This window comes from Phocoena sinus, chromosome 5 (assembly GCF_008692025.1).
Source record: "Phocoena sinus isolate mPhoSin1 chromosome 5, mPhoSin1.pri, whole genome shotgun sequence".
NCBI lineage: Eukaryota > Metazoa > Chordata > Mammalia > Artiodactyla > Phocoenidae > Phocoena > Phocoena sinus.
In genome coordinates this window covers 96,750,812-96,776,990 of record NC_045767.1, presented here as the reverse complement: position 1 = coordinate 96,776,990, position 26,179 = coordinate 96,750,812, and the positions used below count along the sequence as shown (strand labels likewise).

Sequence of the window (26,179 nt, the reverse complement as noted above, 5' to 3'; positions counted from 1 at the left end):
CGGGTTTGATTTACAAAAGTGGAATGATTTTCTTAAATACATTACTTAAAGTGAGCTTACGGGAAGAACTGGCAGTGAGCTCTGCTGAGACTGTGGGGTTCTTCTAGTGGAATATAAGTTGCTTGTGGTCAACAGAGTATTTTACATAATAAAGGACATTAAAAATTTCCTGTACTAACTTTGTATATGGAATGAATTATGCATTCCTGTGTGCCTTACCTGAGCCACACAGAATCATTTGGGTAGTTCTGCACTCACTGACACTCATGTATATTGCAACAAATGACAAGATCAAGTACAAAGTTGAAGCTGTTGCGCCACTTAACCATTACCATGTTTTTTTTTGTTTTTTTTTTTTTTCTTGCGGTACACGGGCCTCACTGTTGTGGCCTCTCCATTGTGGAGCACAGGCTCCGGACGCGCAGGCTCAGCGGCCATGGTTCACGGGCCCAGCCGCTGCCGCGGCATGTGGGATCCTCCCGGACCGGGGCACGAACCCATGTCCCCTGCATCGGCAGGCGGACTCTCAACCACTAGCGCCACCAGGGAAGCCCCATTACCATGTTTTAACTGGTGGAATTACAAGCCATCTCTCTACTGTAAATGGTCAATAATCTTTAAAGAATTATCTTTAAAGAAACTGAGAAATAAAATGCTTTTATTTATTCACGTATTTAGCATTTCTGGTGATTTTCATTCCTTTGTGTAGACCTAAGTTTCCTACTAATATATGATTTTCCTTCTACCTAAAAAACTTTAACAATTCTTATAGTAAAGGTCTGCTAACAACAAAAGTATCGTGGCTTTTGTTTTACTGAAAAAAATATTGATTTTACCTTAATTTTTTTCTTCCAGTTTTATTGAGATATAATTGACTTATAGACATCACGAAATGATTACCTTAGTAAGTTTAGTGAACGTCTATCATCTCATATAGATACAAAATTAAAGAAATAGAAAAATATATTTTTTTCCCTTGGGATGAGAACTCTTAGGATTTACTTTCATATATAACATAAAGCAGTGTTAATTATATTTATCATGCTGTATATTAGATCCCTAGTACTTATTTCTCTTATAATTGGCAGTTCAATACCTTTTCACTGCCTTCATTCAATTCCCCCTCCCTCCACACCCCAACCTCTGGTAACCACAAATCTGACGTTTTTCTATGTTTGTTTGTTTGTTTTTGAAGTATAATTGACCTACAACACTAAGTTAGGTCCTATCACACAACATAGTGATTCGATATCTCTATACATTGCAAGATGATCACTGTGGTATCTAGTTAACAAATATGTCACCATACAAAGGTATTACATAGTTATTGACTATATTCCCCACACTGTACATTTCATACCTGTGACTCATTTACTTCTGTGCAACTGGAAGATTGTACTTCTTAATCTCCCTCACCTATTTCTCTCCTCTCTCCAATTCCCTCCCCTTTGGCAACCACCGGTTTGTTCTCTGTATCTCTGACTCTATTTCTGCTTTGTTATATTTGTTCATTTGTTTTGATTTTTTTGATTCTACATTTAAGTGAGATCATACAGTATCTGTCTTTCTCTGTCTGACTTATTTTACTAAGCATAATGCCCTTTAGGTCCATCCATGTTTTCAGAAATGGTACGATTTCATTCTTTTTTATGGCTGAGTAATATGCTATTGCAACCACAACTTCTTTATCCATTCATCTGTGGATGGGTGCTTAGGTTCCTTCTATATCTTGCCTACTGTAAATAATGCTATGATGAAAACAGGGGTGCATGTCTTTTCAAATTAGTGTTTTTCATTTTCTTTGGATAAATACCCAAGAGTAGAACTGCTGGATTGTATGGTAGTTCTGGTTTTAATTTTTGAGGAATCTCCATACTCTTTTCCACAGTGGCTGCAGCAATTTACATTCCCAACAACAGTACATGAAGGTTCCCTTTTCTCCACACCCTCACCAATACTTGTTATTTGTTATTTGTTAATAGTCATTCTGAAAGTTGTGAGGTGATATCTCTTTGTGGGTTTGATTTGCATTTTCCTGATGACTAGTGATATTGAGCATCTTTTCATATACCTCTTGGCCATCGGTATATCTTCTGTGGAAGATATCAGGTTGCTTGGGGGTTTTTTGATGTTGAGCTGTATGAGTTCTTTGTATATTTTGGATATTAACCCCTTCTCAGATATATCATTTGTAAATATATTCTCCCATTCAGTACGTGGCCTTTTTGTTTTGTTGATAGTTTCCTTTGTTGTGCAAAAGCTTTTTAGCTTGATGTAATCCCATTTGTTTATTTTTCCTTTTGTTTTCCTTGCCTGCGGAGAAATATTCAAAAATATATTATCCAGACCAATGTCAAAGAGCACACTGCCTATGCTTTCTTCTAGAAGTTTCATGGTTACAGGTCTTACATTGAAGTCTTTTGGTGCATGGTGTGAGAAGGTAGTCCAGTTTGACCCTTTTGCATACACCTATCCAGTTTTCCCAACAGCATTTATTAAAGAGGTTGTCTTTTTCCCCTTATATATTCTTGTCTGCTTTATCAAAGATTAATTTCCCATTAAAGTGTGGGTTCATTTCTGGGCTCTCTATTCTGTTCCATTGATCTATGTGTCTGTTTTTGTGCCAGTACCATGTTTTTTTGATTACCATAGCTTTGTATTATAGTTTGAAATCCAGCTTTGTTTCTTTATCAAGATTGTTTTGGAGATTTGAAGTCTTCTGTGTTTCCATACAAATCTTAGAATTTGTTCTAGTTCTACAAAAAAATCCCATTGGTATTTTTATAGGGATTGCATTGAATCTGTAGATTGCCTTGGGTAGTATGGTCATTTTAACAATATTAATTCCTCCAATCCATGAGTACTGTGTATCTTTCCATCTGTTTGTGTCACCTTCATCACCTTCACTTTTCTTCATCAGTGTCTTAAGTTTTTCCAAGTACAGGTCTTCTACCTCCTTAGTTAGATTTATTCCTATTTTATTCTTTTTGATGCAATTGCAAACAGGATTGTTTTTTTAGTTTCCCTTTCTGATAGTTCATTGTTAGCATATAGAAAAGCAACAGGTTTCTGTATATTAATTTTGTATGCTGCAACTTTACCAAATCCCTTGATGGGTCCTAGTAGTTTTTTGATGACATCTTTAGACTTTATTATGTATAGTATCATGTCATCTACAAACAGGGACACTTTTACTTTTTCCTTTCCAGTTTGGATTCCTTTTATTTCTTCTTTTTCTCTGACTGCTGTGGTTAGGATTTACAATACTATGTTGAACAAAAGTGCCATGTGTGGGCATCCTTGTCTTACTCCTGATCTTAGAGGAAACACTTTCGGCCTTCCACTGTTGAGTATGATGTTAGCTGTGGGCTTGTCATATATGGCCTTTATTATATTGAGGTATGTTTCCTTTATACCCACTTTGTTGAGAGTTTTTATCATAAATGGATATTGAATTTTGTCAAAAGCTTTTACTGCATCTATTGAAATGATCATATGATTTTCCTTCATCAGTTTGTTAATATGGTGTATCACTTTGATTGATTTGTGGATATTGAGCCATCCTTGCATCTCTGGGATAAATCTCACGTGATCATGCTGTATGATCCTTTCCATGTAGTGTTGAATTCAGTTTGCTAATATTTTGTTGAGAATTTTTGAGGCTATTGGGCTGTAATTTTCTTTTTTGGTCTGATTTTGTCTGGTTTTGGTATCTGGATGATGCTGGCTTTGTAGAATGGGTTTGGAAGCATTACTTCTGCCTTAATTTTTTGAAGTGTTTGAAAGGTATAGGTGCTAACTCTTCTCTAAATATTTAGTAGAATTCACCTGAGAAGCCTTCTGGTCCTGGGCTTTTGTTTGTTGGGAGTTTGTTTATTACTGATTCAATTTCACTACTGGTAATTGGTCTGTTCATATTTTCTATTTCTTCCTGGTTCAGTTTTAGGACATTGTACATTTCTAGGAATTTGTCCACTTCTTTTAGGTTGTCCATTTTATTGGCATATAGGTGTTCATAGTAGTCTCTTATGATCCTTTGTATTTTTGTGCTGTCAGTTGTAACTTCTCCTTTTTCATTTCTGATTTTATTTGTTTGGGCCCTCTCTCTTTTTTCTTTGATGAGGCTGGCTAAAGGTTTATCAACTATGTTTATCTTTTCAAAGAAACAGCTCCTAGCTTCAATGATCTTTTCTATTGTTTTTCTAGTCTCTACATCATTTATTTCTGCTCTGATCTTTATGATTTCTTTCTATTTACTCACTTTGGGTTATGTTTGTTCTTCTTTTTCTAGTTCCTTTAGGTGTAAGGTTAGGTTGTTTATTTGAGATTTTTCTTGTCTCTTGAAAACCTTCTTTCATTATACACTTCCCTCTTAGACCTGATTTTGCTTCATCCCCTAGATTTTGGATTGTTGGGTTTTCTTTTTCATTTTCCTCCAGGAATTTTTTTAAATTTTCTCTTTGATTTCTTCAGTGATTTCACCTTAATTTTTGAAAGACATTTTTGCTGGATTAGTGTTCCAGGCTGACTTTTTACCTTTCAGCACTTTAGAGATGTCATCCTATTGTCCCATGACTTGTATTATTTCTGATGAGAAGTTCAATCTTTCATGTCTGGACTCATCGTTGCATTCCTATGATAAATCACACTACTTAGGAGTAGTATTTAGTAGTCTCTGATCTATTATTTCTTAATATAGTCCTAGATTCATTTTTCACTTCTTTTCCTCCAGTTCATAAGTAAAATTAGTCTTTAGCTTTCCATTTTGTGCTATTCTTCTCTAGATTGATGTCAGGGTTACACAAGTCCTATAAAATGGTTTAAGAAAATTACATGCTTTTCTTTTCATTAATTTTTAATTATATAAGTCAGACATAAATACATTCTCCTTGTGAAAAAATTAACATGTGGCAGATGTAGTGAATTTGTACTCTGTCAACTTAGCTAAGCTGGAGCTTTGTTTCCATAATTTTTCTTCCTTAGATAGTTACAGGTTAGATTGGGCCACAAGAGACATTTGCAATAGATTTGGAAGACAGAAAAGGAGAAGCCATATTGTTCTAGCTCTTATAGAAGCTTCTCCTGTACCTCCTCCATCTCCTGGGCCAAGTGCATGAGTATGTTAAGCTCTGTGACTAAAGGTGCCAGCTTCTTCTGCAGATCTCTTCTACCATCAAAGTTGGAGGTGTGAAAGAGGTGAGGGCCTGATCCAAGTTCCAGTTTGTCCTTATGAATTCTAGCTCATCCTTGCAGGTCTGTTTGCCCTTGTTTCCCATAATTCTCATGTACGTTTCCTTCTTGGCTGTCTGTCCTAATGACTTCAGGTTCCAGCACCAGACACCAAAGAAACAGCCTTTCATTGACCATTTAAACAGTTCTCATAATTGTGTAGGGGCAAATCTCTATAAAAAAGTAAATACATGTGACACACATATATCTACATCTACATATATATGTATGTGTGTGTGTTCTGCTTCTCTGACTGAGCCCTGAATGAGTCACAATTAGCTATTGGCAATGGTTCTAGAGGAATAGAAATTTAAGGGTGGGTTCTCTGAGTTGGTTCTGGGTTACCTAGAATTGGTTCTCTGATCTTATTAAAAGTATTACAAGCCCTGTTTACAGTAGAAAAGATTATACTGTAGTCAGTGAAATGCAGAGGCCAAGTTACTTCTCACCTTTAAAGACACGCAATGAAAACAGAGCTTTAGGTAACCAAGCGTTTGCTGCCAGAGGACAATTTAGTGCCAAAAAGAAACATAATGGTATTGGTTGCTTCCAAGTGTGTTGAAGGCCTTGGGAAAAGAAAATGAGAAGCTCACGGTTTGGGGATTAGCCAGCCATTTGGTGGCAGGTTAGTTACACAGGATTACCCACATTATGAAAGGGGAAAATATTTGACATAGTTTCATGATTTTTAAAAGCTTTTTTCCATAAAGATATTATGCCATATATACACAACTTTTCAAATAATTATTATTTTTTAGTATCCATATAAGAATTACCTGTTTGTTAAATTTGCTCATTTTTCTATAGGATTTTATTTACTATTGATTTATAAAGCTATATTCTATACAGCAAGTCCTTGTTGAGTATACATTTTACAAATACTTATTCTCAGCTAGTTGCTTATCTTTTGATTTATATTTTGTCATACAGAGTTTAAAAATTTTGGCAAGGAAATTGTATATGAAACCTTAATAAAATACACAGAAAAACTGCATAGTGCATTTAATAGAGAAAAGAAAGCTTGAAAATAAACAGTTAACCATTTAACTAGAGAAAGAATAACAAAATACACCAAAATGATATAGAAGGAAAGAATAAAAACAACTGAATGAACTGTTCATTTCATTATGAAACTGAATAAAATAGAAATTAAAATATACAAATCCAGTCAGCTTTGTCTAATGAAAGCCAAGAGTTTATTCTGTTTTTTTTAATTGAAGTATAGTTGATTTCAAGAGCTTCCTCTTTGTTTTTGTTTTTTTTAATATTTACTTATTTATTTATTTGGCTGCACTGGGCCTTAGCTGCGGCACACAGGATCTTCAGTGCAGTACATGGGATCTTTAGTTGCGGCATGTGGGACCTTTAGGTGTGGCATGTGGGATCTTTAGTTGTGGCATGTCGATCTAGTTCCTTGACCAGGGATCAAACCCGGGCCCCCCGCACTGGGAGCGCAAAGTCTTAGCCACTGGACCACCAGGGAAGTCCCTCAAGAGCTTATTCTTTTAAAAGACCAATAAAATAGATAACATTTGGCAAGATTTATGGTGGAAAAGAAGGAATACACAAACAATTTTAGAAATCAGAAAAGAGCCATAACAACAGATAAAAGAAAACTACATACAAGTTTATAGTAATAATTTGAAAATCTGTGTAAAAATATATGAAGCATTTGCTCAAGTTATGAATTCAGAAGAGATCTGTAGGTGGTTTTATGAGTCCTTGATTTTTCCCAAAAAAATGTCTTCATTTTAGGGCTTCCCTGGTGGCGCGGTGGTTGAGAGTCCGCCTGCCGATGCAGGGGACATGGGTTCGTGCCCCGGTCCGGGAGGATCCCACATGCCGCGGCAGCGGCTGGGCCCGTGAACCATGGCCGCTGAGCCTGCGCGTCCGGGGCCTGTGCTCCGCAGCGGGAGAGGCCACAGCAGTGAGAGGCCCGCGTATCGCAAAAAAAAAAAAAAAAAAAGTCTTCATTTTGCATTCCCATTTGAATATTAGTTTATTTAGTCAGAGTCCAGGCAGGAAATAGATGATGTATTTAAATGGAGTAACTGAAGGAAACTGAATGGCTGAGTTAATTTACAAAGGTATTCACCAGGTTAAGAGAAATCCAAGTGGGACAATGAAATACCCTGCAGCTAGCAACAGCAGTAAGCTACTGTATTAGTAGCCATTAACCTATGCAAATGAGGTAAGGGGAGGGAGCAACTAATAGGACACAGGGAGATGGCTGTAGGACAGTGTTATCAGACCCTGAGTTTTGGCTTGGTGGAAGAAAATATCAACTGCTAACCTGCAGCATAGTATGGAAAGAGTCTGAAAAACAATGCCCAGCCTCCTGGCTTCTAATTTCTTACTGGTGCCTCTTATTAGCTGAACCCAACTGGCCAAATGTAAAGGGAGTCCAGTTGAAGTAGTCAACAGAAATCAACCTCTTGGGGCACACAGCACAGAGCATGTTGGGGTAGGATAGAACTCAAGGTAAGACAGAATCTCAGGGGCCAAACAGGGACAGAATATAGCCAGGGACAGAATTCTAGGCTCAAAGTAAAGTTTCCTAAGAAGTTTAAAGATATTACTCCATTTTCTTCTAGGAATCACTATTAGGAATGCAAAGTGTAGGATCAAGCTGATTCCCATTTACAGGTTATTTGTTGACACTCTGAATTATTTTTAAAATTGTGGTAAAATATACATGACATAAAACTAACCATTTTAAGTGTACGGTACAGTGGTATTAAGTACATTCATGTTATCGTGACATTATCATCACTACCATCTGTCACCACAACTCTTTTTATCTTACAAAACTGAAACTATGTGCCAGTTAAACAATAGCTCCCCATCTTCCCTTCCCCCAAGACCCTGGCAATGACCATTCTACTCTCTGTCTCCATGAATGTGACTACACTAGGCACCTCATATAAGTGGAATTACACAGTGTTTGTCTTTTTGTGGCTACTTATTTTGCTTAGAATAATGTCCTCAAGACTTCCATGTTGTAGCATGTTTCAGAATTTCCTTCATTTTAAAGGCTTAACAAATATTCCATTGTAGATATATACCACATTCTGTTTATGCATTCATCCATCAGTAGACACTTGAGTTGCTTCTACCTTTGGCAATTATAAATAATGCTACTATCAACGTGAGTATACAAATATCTGTTCAAGTTCCTGCTTTCAATTCTTTTGGCTACATAGTATCCAGAAATGGAATCTCTAGATCATATGGTAATTTTCTTTCTAATTTTTTGAGGAGCTGCCATACTATTTCCGCAATGGCTGTACCTTTTTACATTCCCACCAGCAGTGTACAGTGTTCCAGTCTCTCCACATCCTCACCAACACTTGTCATTTTCTACTTTTTTTTGATAATAGCTATCCTAATGGGTGTGAAGTGATATGCCATTGTGGTTTTGACTTGCATTTCCCTAATGATTAATGATGTTGACACCTTTTTATGTGCTTATTGGTCATTTGCGTACGTTCTTTGGAGAAACATCTTTTCAAGTTCTTTGCCCAATTTTTAATTGGATTATTTGCTTTTGTGTTGTTCAACTGTAGTTTTATCCATATTCTGGAAATTAACCCCTATCAGATATATAATTTGCAAATATTTCCTCCCATTCTATGGGTTGCCTTTTCACTCTATTGATGGTGTCTTTCAATACACATAAGTTTTTAATTTGGATGTCATGTAATTTGAATTATTTTTGAACTATCATTTTATTCTCAGAGTTCTGTAATTCTACCACTATCTGCCAAGGTGTGGATCTTTTTCATTCATCCTACTAAGCAAGTGATTGTAAGATGGGCACTTACAATCTTGCACTTATCTCCAACACAGAGAATTTTTGTTGTTGTTGTTATTTCATTGATTATTTTATCCCCCTCATTTTCTATAAAATTTCTTTCTGGAATGTCTATTAGATAAATATTGAGCCTCCTGGAATTATTTGTTCATACTTTCCTTCATATAATTCTTATTTTCCTTATTTTTTTCTTACTGCATTCTGGGTAATTACATCAACTTTAACTTCCAGATCATTAAATTGCCCTTTAAAAGTGACATTGTCCTTCCATTAGTTACCTCTTTTAAAAATGTCATCAAGTTTTTAATTTCTATGAATTCTTCCTTGCTCTCTGATTGCTCCCTTTTCATACCAGTCTATTATTTTGCTTACAGACTTCATATTATACATATTAAAATGCCTGTAAGGTAGAAAATTGGAATTTATTTAAAGTTGCCTCAGGGTTTTGAGTGTTTTGTTTTGTCTGACATTACTTGTTCTCCTCTATTCATCTTAGGCCCTCTCTTTCATGCTCCTGTGTTCCCTCAAACATCTCGGAATACATAGTTATGAATAGAGAACTGGGTAATTAGCAAAGTCATTAGCATGGATTCCCTCTATAGTCGTACAGATCTCATTCCCTAACTGGTTTCTCCTCTGAATAGATGAACTGAGGAAGTTATGTGTAAAAGAGCAGAGTATAGCAATGTATAGACTCCACTTGAGGATGCGGACATGAAGAAGGAAGGCGGTCTGGGGTAAATCCCACCCTCTCCAACCTAATTACCAAAATAAGAAGGACTTGGTAATAAGTGTAATTCTCTCCAGATTTTCTTCTCCTCTCCAACATCTATTCTGGACTTCTAGCACTATCTAGCTACTTCACACTTAGTTTTGATTATCTCTCAGGCCCCTTTACCTGCTCCAGGACTCCTTGCTAGGCACTTTTTTTAGAGAGCAGTTCTCTCATTTATCCTTGGGTTAAACATTGTAGGTACATGCTTATGCTGGAGATAGGATACACCTCTGGCTTAGCTAATGCAGAATTAACTTCTTTAATCACTTATAGGTTATCTCTTGCCCTTTGTATTATTGTTACCTCTGACTTTTCTCTAAATCTGCTTTACCTTCCCAACACTGTTCTTATTTATTCATTTGGGGCTATGGTTTTCTCTATCTTGTCAATCTCTAACTTATCAGAAATAAGCACAATTTCTGATCCTGTAGAGTAGCATCCTTTCATGCCTCCTAGTGCTATTATAGATGTATTCTATTTCATATTTACAAGGAAAATAGATAGACAGATGACGGGTAGGAAGGAAAGGAAGGAGGGAGGAAGGGGGGAGGGTGAGAGGGAGGGAAGGAAGGAAGGAAGCAAGCAAGCAAGCAAGCGAGGAAGCAAACTTGATTATATCCAGGGCTCTACAATCCACAGTGTCTACTTCAGCCACAACTTCTTCTTTTTTTAATATACCTAAAAAGCTTCAGAAAAAATCTCTTGCCTCTTGTTGTAAAACAATCCAATTCATCCTTCCAATGGAAGACTGAATGATTAAACCAGAAAGTGTCCATTGGATTTAGTGACACATCCCTCACTTGTCACCATGGCAAGAACAATTTCTATTGAATGTGAAGATGGGAGCCAGCTAGCAGTGGGTTGAAAAACGGAAGATGGAGGAAATGAAGATTAAGGATTTTACAATTCATTCAAAAAGGATAACTGTAAAAAAGGAAGAAAAGACAGATATGGAGGGGAGAATGGGAGATACCTCATTGAGCACAGAAGGGACTGTTGGAATTAAAGGTGAGAGGAGCTAATCAATAGAGGTAGTTCCCTAAATACATGAAGGAAAAGGGTAGAGAATGCAAGTGACCATCATCGATCAAGCCTATTAGTTGTAAACAGCAGGGTTTACTGTAACCAGTCCAAGCATAAAAAGGAATTATTAAAACACAATAGCTCAAAAGATCCCTGGGAAAGTGAAATTTGAAGCCTACACAGCCAGAAACAATACTCTAAGCCATACAAACTATTTCAGCAAATATCCCTCACTGCCACCACTGAAAACATATACTGCAACTCACCATGTTGACCTGGGACATTACACGCCTCAATTTCTGCCACTGCATCCACTGAAAGTCAAGAGCCTCAACCACCTCATTCAATACAAAATGGATTCTACATGGTGCTTTCTTCCTCGTGTCACTCTTTTCCTATCCAGCAGTCTCATGTAGGTGTATATGATTAGCAGTGCCTAAGTCACACAAGGATACACTAGCAGCAAGGAAAACTGAGAAGATGAATTTCTGCCTCTACCTTAGGGAGGTGGGACTCAGAGTTGGGAAAATTCCCAAAACATTATAATGATAATGGGTGTTCAAATGCCAGATTCAGTATATTCAGATAGGCACCATGCATGGTAGACACCATTAACACAGGTGGGAAGGAAGAGGAGATGGGCAGAAATTAAGGTGGTTTTATAAGTTTCATGGTAGAAAACTCAAGAGGGTTCCAGCCTGATTGATTCTTTTTGTTGATTTGGAAGATGAAGTCATCCACTAAGAGCCTGAAGAGAGGAAAGAAAGTTTGAAAAACAAGCTGGGGGGTGGGGGGGAATCAAGGAAGAGCAATAGGCAATTCGCAAAAGAAATGCAAATGGCCAGGAAAAATTTAAAAGATGGTCAACCTCACTAATAATCAGAGAAATTAAAATTAAAACAATGAGGTTTTTTTCACATATGATTTGACAAAAAATAAAAGGGTCGACAATATCAAGTGCTGGTGACTGTCTAAGAGAAAAGGTGTCTCATACATGCTGGTGGGAGAGTAAATGACTACTCTGGAGGGCACTTTGACCATGTTTATTATAACCCATCAATTCTACTTTTTGATTCATTTACAACTGCACACAAAGAGGATGTAAAAAAGACGCTCATTTCACTGTTGTTTGAGATATTGCAATAAGGAAAATGAACTTCCAAAGGACCAACCTAAGTAAACAATGGATTCAATGTAGCAACTTATAAAGAATAGGAAGATCTATATAGAGTGACATTAAATGGCCTCCAAGATTTAATGTCGATTTTTTTTGTTACAGAAAGATATAAATATTACCTTTCGTGTAGAAAATATAAATGAAGAATAATATTTATATTTACATATGATGAAAATATTTATGTAGTATAATACTGAAGCCCATGTGCCCTGGAGCCCGTGCTCTGCAACAGGAGAAGCCACGGCAATGAGAAGCCCCCGCCCTCCGCAACTAGAGGAAGCCCGTGTGCAGCAACGAAGACCCAACGCAGCCATAAATAAATAAAATTTATGAAAAATTATATATATTTTTGAAGACTACTCAGATGTATGCAAGAAGAAGAAAGATACTGGGGTAAACTTCAGCCCTTGTTGCTGCAGCTTGACTCAGAACCACACAAATACCATCTCCTACCTCTGCCACCTAGTCTAGATTCCCCTCACCCACAACTAACACCTCTACTGGTCTTGGTAGCATATCAAGTGGTGTGAGCCAGACCCTCATTCCTGAGGGCTCTGAACCCCTGGTCACCATGCCCTTTTCAAGTCTGGGTTGCTGCCCTTGTACATTTACCACCACAACTGAGAAAGAGATTACCAAGAGGCATTCAAGTGAGTCACCAGAATTCCAAACACATTCCTTCATGACCGATTTTATAAGTCCTGACTTTTCCTGACAGTAAAGCTCAATTATGCTTGCCGAGATGGTGACCCTCTTCTTGCCTCCTGATTCCTAGACAAGGAGCCTGAAGATTCCAGGCAAGAGTTCTAACTTCTAATTCAACCGACTCTCACCAAGTCACCTGATGGCATGTTCCCCCATTTAGTACCAGGACAATTAACCCGCAGAGCCCCCAGTGAGGAAAGAAAGTCCAAATTCTTTAGGTTAGGTGCTTTAACCTCTTAGTTCCCAGAAAAAGGGAACAAAGCTCAGTGCAAAGATCTTGGATGCTAAGTATATGCTGTATCATGGTGGATGGCACCCATTCTCTGAAACTGTCATCTCCAGATTGGCACTTCATTTATGCTTTTAGCAACCCATTCCAATGATCTATCTGCTGGTAGCTCTGAATGTTTCTGAATATATTATTAAAAGTGAACCACATTCTTAGGTCCTTACTCCCACAGCTCCTCTGTTGTAGCCTAGGTCCCTAGCCTGACACAGTGGTAAATGGGACCCTGTGCCTGTGGATGAAATAGTCATCCCGTAAGACCCCATCTATAGATGCTATGCAATTCCCATCAAGATTTTAATGACAGCTTTTTACAGAAGTAGAAAAAAAATCCTAAAATTTATATGGAACTACAAAAGACCCCAAACAGTCAAAGTAATCTTGGAAAAGAACAACAAACTGGGAGGCATCACAATTCCTGATTTCAAGCTATATTAGGAAATTATAGTAATCAAAATAGTATGGCAATGGCATAAAACAGACACATAGACCAATGGAACATAACTGAGAGCCCTAAACCCACGCATATGGTCAACTAACATTTGACAAGTGAACCAAGAATATTCAATAGAGAAAAGACAGTCTTCTCCATAAGTGGTGCCAGGAAAATTTGATAGTCACATGTAAAATAATGAAACTAGACCCAAATCTTACATGATTCACAAAAATTAACTTGAAATGGATTAAAGACTTAAATGTAAAACCTGAAACCGTAAAACTCATAGAAGAAAACAGGAAAAAAGCTCATTGAAGGGCCTAGCAATGATTTTTTGGATTTGACGCCAAAAGCATAAGCAACAAAATCAAAAGTAAATAAGTGGGACTACATCAAACTAAAAAGTTTCTGCACAGCAAAATGATCAACAAAATGAAAAGGCCACCTATGGAATGGAAATCATATATCTGATAAGGAGTTAAAATCCAAAATATAAAAAAAAGAAAAACTCATATAACTCAATAGCAGAAAAATAAACAATCTAATTTAAAAATGGACAAAGAACCTGAATAGACATATTGTCCCAAGAAGATATTCAAATGGCCAACAGGTACATGACAAGGTGCTCAACATCACTAATCAGTAGGGTGAAAATCAAAATCACAATGAGATACTACCACAGCCTGTTAGAATGGCTATCATCAAAAAGACAAGTGATAACAAATGCTAGTGAGGATATGGAGAAAAGGAAATGCTTGCAGCCACTATGGAAAACAATATGAAGTTCCTCAAAAAATTACAAAGAGAACTACCACACAAGCCAGCAATTCCACTCCCGGGAATACATCCATAGGAAACAGAAACACTATGTTGAAGAGATATCTGCACCTGCATGCTCATTATAGCATTATTTACAACTGCCAAGACATGGAAACAACAACATAAGAGTCCATCAACAGATCAATGGATAAAGAAAAGTGGGGTACCATTCAGCCATACTGAATACTATTCAGCCATGAAAAAGAAGGAAATTCTGCCATCATCAACGACACGGATGGACCTTGAGGACATTATGCTAAGTGAAATAAGTCAGACTAAGAAAGACAAATACTGTATCTCACTTATATGTGGAATCTAAAAACAAACAAACAAACACACAAAAAACAAACTCAAAGAGATCAGATATGTGGTTACCAGATGAAGGGATTGGATGCCCGTGGTCAAAAGGTACAAACTTCCAGGTATAAATTAGGACTGGAGATGTAATGCACAACCTGATGACTATGGCTACCATTGCTGGGTGGTAGAGCTGAACGTTGCCAAGAGAGTAGTAAATCCTAAAAGTTCTCATCACAAGGAAAACACCATTTTTTCTTTTTTTCTCTTTCATCTACATGAGATGACAGATGTTAACTAAACTTATTGTGGTAATCATTTTGCAAAATATGTAAGTTAAGTCATTATGCTCTATACCTTAAACTTAGGCAGTGCTATATGTCAATGAGATCTCAATAAAGCCAAGAGAAAAAAATATTCCATTAGGTAGCAGAGCAGTGTTATGACCACAGCCAGAAGAGCAAACCCATTACTACCAAATGTGGCTGCTCCTATCACACTGAATTGCTGACCCTTCCAAAATTGAAGGGGCCCAATGCTTTTAATTGCCACCAAGTGGCTAGTTGGTTCCCTTGAAAAATGGTGCTATATCGGAGGCATTCGACTTGCTTGCTGACAGTCGAATGCCTGTCATCCAAGTTGGACATTCTGAGGTAGCCGGTAGCTACATCAGCCTTGGCAAGTGGAAGCCCACCCTACTGGGCCCATGTGTAGCCTCCATCTTCCTCCCTGTGCCCATCATGCCAGCGCTAAGGTGGCCAATGAAAGAGGCTGGTTGACAGCAACTGTCTTAACCAATGCCAAATTTAAAAGTAAATTTCTTTACCTTTCGCCTAAACATGGTCACCATTTCCCATTTTGCAGAACTTTAAAATTCTGATTGATGAAACAAAGTATTAATTTCTCACTCCTAATCAACGTTAATGCTCTTAGTTTCTAATTCACGTGAAAAAAAAAAAACTCTGCCTTTAAAAAAGTTGAAACCCTTCTTAAGGATATCAAGCTTAAGCTTGGCAATTTTCCACAAGTGCTACAAAGATGATTATAGCCTATTGGGATATTTATTGTCTATATTTCATTCTTGTTTATTTAGATATTCAAAACCTCAGATGCAAACATTGTTTGGCACCACTACTATTTCCCCTTCATTGCAGTGACTTCCATGCAAGGCATAAAACGGAACCTTCATGATTTTAAACATGTTATCTGTATAAAATATTCAAAAGCTTGTTTTTGAAATCAGAAGATATGTTGGAAATACCACCTGGCTTTTTTTAACAGTTAATTCCAGAAAGATCAAATTATCTGTCCAAGGTCACACAACTTGTTCTTAGCAGAGATAGGACTAAAATTAGATGATTCTAGCTCCTTAAAATTATGTTCCTATCTAGAACATGAATGTGTTTTGGAGGATAAGCACTTTTCAGACCTTGGAATCTACACTGAAGTAAAATCTCACTTTGAACACGATCACTGAAGTCCAAAAATTTCAGTCCCCTAAACGGCTGAATCACGTTGTTGCGCATAAGGAGTTTGGGGATTGGCTGCAGGATACAAATCCTTCTCAGACTCAGGTATGGTGTGAACCCAAACAGAGACCCTTGCTCTTTCTGGCCTAAATAGAGAGGGGCAATTGGCGGCTCTGTGGCATGGCTCCAGGGCAGGAGAATCCAAGTCAGTGCCCATTTAGTCGGCCTAGTCTGGGAATACGCCAGGGCTCTAGGGACCACCGTCCACCTCCTGCTTCCCAGGACTCGTAGTCTATTATTTCCCCCCGCTCAACTTGGTTCTCCCCAAAGAGCACAAGAACTCCATCCCTCCGCGCAGCATCCCCCCCGCCCCGCCCCCTATCAGCTTCCTGCCCATCCCCACACCTTTAAGAGGCAGGTTGGAGAATGGCTGCTGAGAGGAAGACAGTAGCCAATCCCAATTACGTCCGATTTTGCTGTGTTGCAGGATTTTTTTTTTTAACTATCAACTATAGTTGTGAACAATCAACTCGATAAAAATGAATCAGCTCATGCCTGCAATGCCAGGGAGCTGTAACGTGTACCCATAATTAAAGGGCTTTCTGAGTCAACTAGCTTGGGGTGGAAGTTCATGGAACCAAATGCCTACTATATACTAGGTACACCTGGAAGGATACTGTCTTCTGTTCTTTAGTATAAACTGGCAAAGGAGAGAGAAACAGTGTCAGACCTGAATTGCAGCCCCCGGAAGGGTCTCAGTGGGCCTCGGAATCCAGCCCCGGTCCTCAAAGGAGCAGGACTTTGGAAAGGGCACGGGCCAGGAGCCGGGCGACGGAGGCCGCCGTACAGACACTCCAGGCCCCGCAGCGAGTGTACGTGCGCGCGCGTGCGCGGTTCTGGGCCGGGTCACGGATGCCAGGGCCCCGAATTCTGTACGGACCCAGGCCCCGCCGTACAGCAGTCGGGAAACTGCGGAGTCGGCCGTTCCCGCGGTCCACCGCCAGGGGGCGAACACCCCACGACGCGGGGTTTCGGGAGGCACCGAGGAACGCGAAGCTGTGGCCACCCTAAGGGGCTGCCGCCCTTACCTCCAGGTAGTACAAGTCCAGTGTAGTAATCTGCGAGTCCAGGAAATCTTCATAGGTGTTGAACTGAGTGACTATATTGTCCAAGGTGGTCGACCCCTCTTCCTGATCCATTGCGGTTGCCTTGGTCGGAGCGTCTGCAGCAACGGAGGCGGGGGGGGGGGGGGGGGGGGGGGGGCGGCAGGGTCAGAAGGTTCCACCCACTTCGTCCCTTCCAATCAGTTGGGAACCGGTGCGGAGCTGTGGACGTTAATCCCACCCCCGTGTCTTGCTAGCTTTTCAGGCTTCCTTCTAACTCCTAGGAACGCCGTCTCAAATTACCCACTCCAAGTTCAGGTCTGACACCGTCAACGGACCGGACTTCGGCGAAACATGCAGCCACGGGAGAGATGCAAATTGCTATCCAAAATTTAAAAGAATATGTAGACAAAATACTATAGATCAACGCTCCTAATCTTGTTCTAAAACAGTGCTGTGAAGGACAAAAATTTCAGGGTTAGTTCTCAAGTAACTGAAGATCCACTTTTGCAGGGAGAGTATCTCAAAACAAGTTTCTGGAAATGGTCTTGTGAACAAATCCGATAACAAAATACATTAATGATTGTGTTATTTCAAAAATTTTGGATACAAGGAAGAAATTGTGAATTTCCTAAAGGAAAGAAACTCAACGAAATGTCTTTGAAGACCTTTTTTGGCCCCAAGTGCTTGTTTTTAATTTTTTTTTTCTTTTTACTTTTTAAGTTTCAGTAAGCACACAATGAAAGACCTTGGCTTGTTGAAGCTGTCTTTTTCAAAGGGTACAATATCTGTGGAAACTTAGACAGTAAAGGTTTTTACTAAAGACTTTTCCTTTAGAACAGTTTTGCATTTTTAAAACATGGATTTAAAGTAATCCAACCTGGCAGCTGGCAAAACTTTTCAGAATCCATTTTTGGATTTTAACGTTCTACAAGTGCTCCTTAGGAATTAACACATAATACAACACTTGAGCCTGAGGTAGTTGCTCTCTAAGTACTTATTGAATTGATTTTGAAGATTTTCACAGAAGTGCAAAAACATTTTTTAATGAAAACATCTGGTAAGATACTTCACCTTGAGTTAGCTTTCTTAGTTTAAAAAGTCATCTCAAAATTAGGATGTCATGAATGTACAAAGTTTAAGTGATGTAAACAATAATCTCTAGGATATTACTGACTTGTCTTTTAATTAATATATTCTGAAATGTTTTAAAAGGCACTTTGGACATTATTTTTAAATGCAATGTAATCATTTAATTTAGGAGAACAGAAAGAAAGGAGAGAGAAACCCTGGACACATAATAACAACAACATTAATAATAATAATACCATTTATTGAGTGCACCCTGCATACCAGGCACTGTCCTAAGTGTCAACAATGAATTACATCTTTAACTAGTATTTATGCTAAAATTAACAACCACCAACACTTTGATATCATCTAATCTAAAAAGATTTTCATGTCTAAAAAGACTTGAAAATTCAAACAGCCCAAGGATGAGAAGAAATCCATGTGACTTAAGACATTCTAATTGATAAGGGACACAGGTCTCAGTATTCTCAATTATCCAGAGAGTTCTATAAATGCCTCCTGAAAGAGGCATTATTCTGGATGAACTGAGCATAAGGAAAGGCTTAGAAAAGTTCTAGCCACTTACTATGTACGGAAAATATATATTTGTTTCAGTATGATAATATTTATTAAAACGTTACCATGTGCCAGCCCTGTTCTAAATACATACTTTACATTCATTATCTTGTTTAATCATGACCTCAAATCCACCAGGAAAGTAGCACTAGCGTTATCCATAATATAGAGACAGAATGAATTTTAGTGGATTGGCCAAAGTCCTAAAGATAAAAATAGCCACACAACAAATTACTCCTGATTTCCCAGAAAGAGAAAGCAGAGGTGAATAGAGGTTTGAAGGGCCACATGGAATTAACTATAAAAGTTGTTTTTTTGTGTGTTTATTAGAAAAATAAGTCCAATTGTGAGAGGGAATACAGGTCAGTGCAAATAAAGGAGCAAAAGGTGATGGCATATTCCGAGACATGGAGGCAAGGAAGATTATGTAGGGAAGAGCTGCACATTGATCCGACAGCTGTGAGGGATCCAGTATGGAGAGCAGAGGAAAGGAAGCTGACTAAGGAGGAAAACTGGTAGGAAGGTTTTGAGTGCTTGGATGAATCGCTTGCAGAGATAGTAATCGTGGAAGAAGAGAGGGTAAAATGAAAATGACTGTGAGTGATGATCACGTACTACTGAACAAAACGTGTCTTAATCTTAAAGCCTCCAGAGTGCTTATATTTATTATATTAGCTTTGAAGTCCTCCTCCATCACAATCTCATCGCTTTCGAGAAACTGTAAAGCATCTAGGGAATCTTTGGGTTCATTAAACTATGGCAGTTTGATTACAAGGACCTATGTGTTAGTAAAATGTGAGGTTATTGTTTGCCTGTATATCATTCTATTATCTATTATCCATTGTGACTATGCATTTTCAATGGAAACCTCATTAAATCAACAGCTCTTTGATGAAGTAATCTCTGAAGCATCTAAATTTAAACAATCATGAAAGTATTTTCAGTCAATGAATCTAGTAATGTGTTCCAAATCAAAACACTGAGGATGATTTTCAACAAATTAGTTTTTCTATGAATACTGAAAGAAAAAATGAAAATGTGTAAACATAGGCTTGGTTCCCACAGAAAGGCTTGCATGATAGTAGGCCTAATTCACTTGTATTTTGCTTAACTTTCAATTTAAGTTCAAAAGCAGTTTCAAACCTGTGCCTGAGAAATCGCATGAAAGAAATTGCATGACATAGCACAGAGAGATCAAATCGGTGCTTTGTGACCACCTAGAGGGGTAGGATAGGGAGGGTGGGAGGGAGGGAGATGCAAGAGGAAGAGATATGAAGACATATGTATATATATAACTGATTCACTTTGTTATAAAGCAGAAACTGACACACCATTGTAAAGCAATTATACTCTAATAAACATGTTTTTAAAAAAATTGCGTGAAAGAAATTAACAAGCTTCAGCAGGTCTCTATTTCCTATTGCAAATTCTTTGTTATGATTGGGAAATACTTTATTTTAGATAACATGAATTCTTACATAAAGTTGAGGATTTTTAAAGATTGAAATCTGAATTTAGCACCCAATCCCAGATATTCCATTTTTTTGCAAGAGGACCAGCAAGGATTATGTATATTCACAACAAAACTCCAAAAGATAAGAGAAAAGAAACACGTGCTATGTAAGAGTAACAAAATATATACCATATTTAGCTTAGTTTACTGAGTTTAAAAAACTGACACAATATCAAAATAAAAATCATAGGACTGTAAGCAAAACCTAAGCATCATTATCTCTTTGAAATAAAAAGGCTTTGGTATTATACTTACCTGGTGAAAGTATATGAAAGAATTTCAAATTAAAGTCTATGCTTTTCTATGTCCAAATATCTAGCAATATACCATGAAATCTGGGAAAGTGAATAGAAAACATACTTTTGATATTTTGACGTGCTAAGAAGGGGAATGCCCTGCTTATTATGTTGATAAGATGGTAAACACTCTACGAACTTGAAGCCCTATTAAAATGGACTTAATACATTACCATATTGTAAGAAAGAAAAACATGCTCACACTAAAAAGATAAGAGATTTGTGTCTGATGTTACCCAATTGCTTGTAAAGTTTCTGTGGATTACAGATGAGGACTATTGCTTAATCATCAGCTGAAGAGAGCTCTTTTGTGCTTTATAATAATGAAGATACTGAATTTAAGATATTTGTTGTGATGAGATCACTGGACTTCCACACCGTCTTATTTATTAAAGGTGCTGGAGTTCTGGTTCCACAGCTTCTCGGTCATGGAGACACGATGGGTTCGTGTGTCATAACTCCAGAGTTTTCTCCTTGCCTATATCTGACAGTGTAAAAGGAAGGATCCAGAAGAGAGAAAGACAAGTATAAGAGGAAACTGCTCCCAGGAGTGGAGATGACAGGTGTCAGAAGCTAATAAAGTTTTGAAAGTTACGGTGCTGTGGGATAGATGATGGATATGGTAGCCTCAACCATCTCCTTGGAACAGAAAAAAACTTGGGCTCTCAGTGACTCTATAAGATTTTCCTAACAATTTCACTGAAAATTCCCTCACCCTCCTTGCCTACATGGAAATCAGGCTCTACCCTGAAACATCACTTCCCTTGAGTGGCCAAACACTCTCAAAAGACATCACCCGTGAATAAACGGTCACCACGATGAATGCAGAGCTGCCAGTTTCAAATGGCTGCTCGGCACTGCCCCCAATCTTTACTATGTTTTTTCCCTTCAGTTCTCTCTTATTTCCTACAATGACTTTCCCTACTCTCTCTTCTCTCTTTACTCCTATATCCTCCGGTCTCAAAGCAGACAATCTTAACTCCTACATCACAAGGGAAGTAAAGGTCTTCAGATTAGATATCCTGTAGTCAAATATACAAGCTAACTCACATATCAATCCTTTACTTCTTCCCTTTTGTTTCAAAGGAAGATATTCATGTGCTCTTAGACCTTCATTCTACACTGGTTCTCTCCTTCTGCCTTCTCGGGATTTCTTACTTTCATTATCCCTTCTCACTACTGTATCACTATCTCTCTTCCTCTCTCTTTCCCTTCCTCTCTCTCTCTCTCTCTCTCTCTCTCTCTCTCTCTCTCTCTCGTACTTCCTTTCCCATTTTTAAAACAAGCAAATGAACCCCAAAACAACCCCCCATCAACCCCACAGCCTGCTTCAGCTATAGGCTCTCTCATCTTTCACAACAAGGCTTCTTGAAAGAGTTAGCAACAATCCCTATCCCCATTTTCTTACCTTCCACTTTCGGCCCAGCACATTCCAATCTAGTGTTACACACTGTTCCATGAAACTATCTTCATCAATATGATCTCCTACGCATTTTTTCTGTCCTCATAGTACTTGACTCTCAGGGGCATTTGCGTCTGTGACCACTCCCTTCTCTTCAAAACTCTCCCATAGATTCCATCACATTACTTTGCCCTAAGCCTAGTTGGTTGGTTGACTGGTTGGTTGGTTTTTCATTAGCTGGGTTTTTTTCTGTCTCCTTTGTTGGCTCCTCTTCCCCTTAACTAGCTTTTAAAAACTGGAGAGTCTCAGGGTTCTCTCATAGGCCTGTTTCTGCTTCTACACTCTCTGACTTTGAGACTAAATCCACATCCATAACTTATATCCTACATGCGTACAGTTCCGAGGTTTATACAACTAGCCCGGTCACTCTCCTGAGCTCCAGCCCAAATAACCAACTGCCTACAATACATCACCAGATGATAAAGTGTATAAAATTGAATTTTTTTCTCTTCCCATGCTTCCTAAACTTGCTGCTCCCCATGTGTTCCCTCCTTCAGTATACATCTTTCTTTCTTCTCTCTGTGGTTCATGGAAGAAACCTGGAAGACAGTTGTGATCCTTGCCTCTCCTCTACCCTTGAAATATATGACCTGTTATTTCAGTCTCCCAAATACATCACTTGAAGGCTTCAATTTCTGTCCAATCTCATTGCCTTTGCTTTCTTGCCTAAGCCAGAGACTGACATCTAGACTCCAAAGATAGCCCCTTTTCTGGTTTCCTTAGATCCCATAGGCACCCTTTCCATTCCACTCTTCACAACGGAGTCAAAGTGTTTATTTAAAAACACTGATCTGATTTCAGCACACTCCCTGAAAACCTCCACGGGTTTCCCATTGTCCTCAAGAGTAAATTTTCTTTCTTTTTTTTTTTTTTTAACATGGCTGACAAGGCCATCCACATTCTTTCATCTGACAATCTCTATCCTCCGTCTCACACATTACACCTAGGAGAGATGGATTCTAGAAACCTTTGCGGAAGAAACTGTATAGAGGAACAACTGATTTCAAGTTCAACACATACTTTTACCCTCAAATAATATTCAGAAAATTTTCATTTCAGCTCAAACTTTTGCCTGCTCAAAATAAGAAATACAGTGATGTGGTTGGTTTTTAATGAAAGCTTGCAACTACTTAATAAACTCAAATCATGAGGCACTGATGTGAAGGTAAAAAAAAATTCTGATGAAATTTCTGGAGGAAAAAGAAAGTGACACTTTTAAAACTCCAGAGACAAGGTGGTAACAACCTGCTTCCCTGAGGAGTATATTTAGCACCTCTAAAATACGCACTGACCTCTATAGAATTCATCAGAGGAGAAGCTTAATCTATTTTAAACCAACATCTTCTTTCTAGCCTCTGAGTAGTGTCAGGGCTCATCAGGTACTAAAGTGTTTTTGCAGCCATGGTAATAATACAACTCCAGTCACAACTAAGCCAATACAAAACAGGGAGAAAGATCACTAGACTTCTTTAATCACTCTAGAAGAAGCATTAAAGGAAGGGACGCCAATTCCATTAAGAGGAAATTCACTCATTGAACTTGGCTCTAATTCTCCAGGATATCAAACATTCTCTGACTACAAATAAATTAATCACAGTAATTATAATAAAAGATGTTTTGTCCCATCTTTCCCACTGATGCTTACTTATCAAAGCAATAAACTTAATCACTCAGCAATAATTTAACATAACCAGATCAGGCACTGTGCTAGGCCCTGAAAGTACAACAAAAAATAAAACCTGGTCCTTTATAGCTTCAAGGATGTTATAATTTAGGCATGAGAGATAGCCTGAACTGGTAGTTGGTTGAGTAAAGGAAAAGAAGGAGATGAACTAAGCAGAATTGGGAAACACATTTTTAAATAAATGAGGAAACGATAAATTTATAGGAGTTATGATAAAAATATTTACAGTGTACAGAGTGGGATATAGGTGAGAAAAATTGGTTCTATGTGTGAAGGACATACTTAATAGAAAGAATGCAATAATGTTGTATTTTAAGAAGTCAAAATAATTTTGTCTTCTCTAAGAGAACTAGATGATCTGTGAGATCACATCTAGCTTCAAAATTCTGTGATACTCTAACATAACATGTTTATTAAGTGTTTGGATTTAACCTAAAGAAAGTCTCTGAAAAGAGGGGGAAATAGAATTTCTCCCCTATAATGGGTTTTGCCTTAAGAAAAACATATATTGTATTAAATTATTTTATGACCAAAAATCTCAGCACGCTTGGCAAGACTGTCATATTGTCTTAGTGTGTCCAAAAAATGTGAATTTACAATCTTCTCTCTTATTCAAAATTGTCTCTTTCCTTCTCCCTCCCTCCACCACTACTACCCACCCAATACTGACATCTACACAGCAATTTAATTTTTGAATGTGAAAACAGATCAGATGAATATTATTTTTAGGAAAATTCAGACAGATAAAGCTAACCCTAGCCAAATAATCTGAACACAAAATATATTAATATCTTAGAATGTATTTATGAAAAAAATGAAAAGCTTATATAGACACTGTTACCACTTGCCAAAATGATGTGGTTAACTTTAGCTAAAGGCACACAAAAATATTAATTTCAATAACCAAGAGTGAATATTTCTAGCAACTACGGTGTTTCAGCAATACGCACATTAAATGTGAAGTTATTTTAATGAACATAACACGAATGTGTTATTGTGTGACCATGTTAAAAGATCCCCAGCTGCCACCTTTTCTATCTGGACCTCATTAACACTTTTATTTCTCAGTCCTTTTACCTTTCTCCTCAGACTTCTCCTTTTCCATGTCCATTCAGAATATTTACTGTCATATATAATGCCCACATTTTCTTTTTCAAAATTGTTGCCATTCTCAGAATTTCAAATTTCTTTAAAACTTGTTTTCTTCCAGGACACGTTAGTGTTAGTATCTCTGATTTGCATTATAGAACATTGAGACAGATGAGGTGATGGCCACAACACAACTGAAATGGCTGTTAGTGAGTCTGTGATAAAAGTTTTATCACATAAAGTGTGGCTCTATATGCATACCTATCAATAACCAAATGCATTAATAATGATAACTTAGACATCTGTTTACGATACCATGTGTAATGTACTATGCTTCTAATTTTTTCCCTTTCCATTTACTATTTAGTTTATGAGTCAGTTACTGGATTTTGAGGGATTTTGTAAAGGGGCTGATAATAAAAATTGATTGCAAAGTACTCTGAGAGCCTTTCATGGTAACCACTCCAGGGAGCAGAACACTGTTTTAACTTTGTGTTCTTTCATAATGTTTCCCAGTAGATTACATATTCCAGAAAGAGTGTACATGTAGTATAAATTCCTGAATTTTTAAAAAATGTAGTTTGAGAATATTGTCCCTTACTTTAATTAAAAGTCTAGTTATTTGCCTTAAAGTATTACTGCAATGGCAGCTGTCAAGAACATGTGACTCTACAAAGCTATAGTAATCAAGATAGTATGGTACTGGCAGAAAAACAGAAATATAGACCAGTGGAACAGGATAGAAAGCCCAGAGATAAACCCACGCACCTATGGTCACCTAATCTCTGACAAAGGAGGCTAAAAAAATACAAAATGAAGAAAAGACAGCCTCTTGAATAAGTTGTGCTGGGAAAACTGGACAGCTACATGTAAAAGAATAAAATTAGAACCCTCCCTAACACCATACACAAAAATAGATTCAAAATGGATTAAAGACCTAAATGTAAGGCCAGACACTATAAAACTCTTAGAGGAAAACATAGGAAGAACACTCTATGACATAAACCACAGCAAGATCTTTTTTGACCCACCTCCTAGAGTAATGAAAGTAAAAACAAAAACAAACAAATGGGACCTAATGAAACTTAAAAACTTTTGCACAACAAAGGAAACCATAAAAAAAAGATGAAAAGACAACCCTCAGAATGGGAGAAAGTATTTGCAAACAAAGCAACTGACAAAGGATTAATCTCCAAAATATACAAGCAGCTCATGCAGCTCAATAGCAAAAAAGCAAACAACCCAATCCAAAAATGGTCAAAAGACCTAAACAGACATTTCTCCAAAGAAGACATACAGATTGCCAGCAAACACAGGAAAAGATGCTCAACATCACTAATCATTAGAGAAATGCA

General features: G+C 37.8%; 1 protein-coding gene across 3 annotated transcripts in view; it reads right to left on the bottom strand.

Moving 5' to 3' along the window:
* The window catches only part of CFAP299 (cilia and flagella associated protein 299), a 638,990-nt gene extending 621,721 nt beyond the window's left edge, over nt 1-17,269 (bottom strand). Inside the window, exon 1 of one of the 3 annotated variants that reach the window (XM_032632705.1) lies at nt 17,119-17,269. In XM_032632705.1, the coding sequence (XP_032488596.1) occupies nt 17,119-17,229 (111 nt within the window). In that variant the 5' untranslated portion in view covers nt 17,230-17,269. The remainder of the gene's footprint in view (nt 1-17,118) is intronic. The other 2 variants (XM_032632704.1, XM_032632703.1) reach the window with 2 other exon arrangements.
* Nucleotides 17,270-26,179: the final 8,910 nt, after the last annotated feature.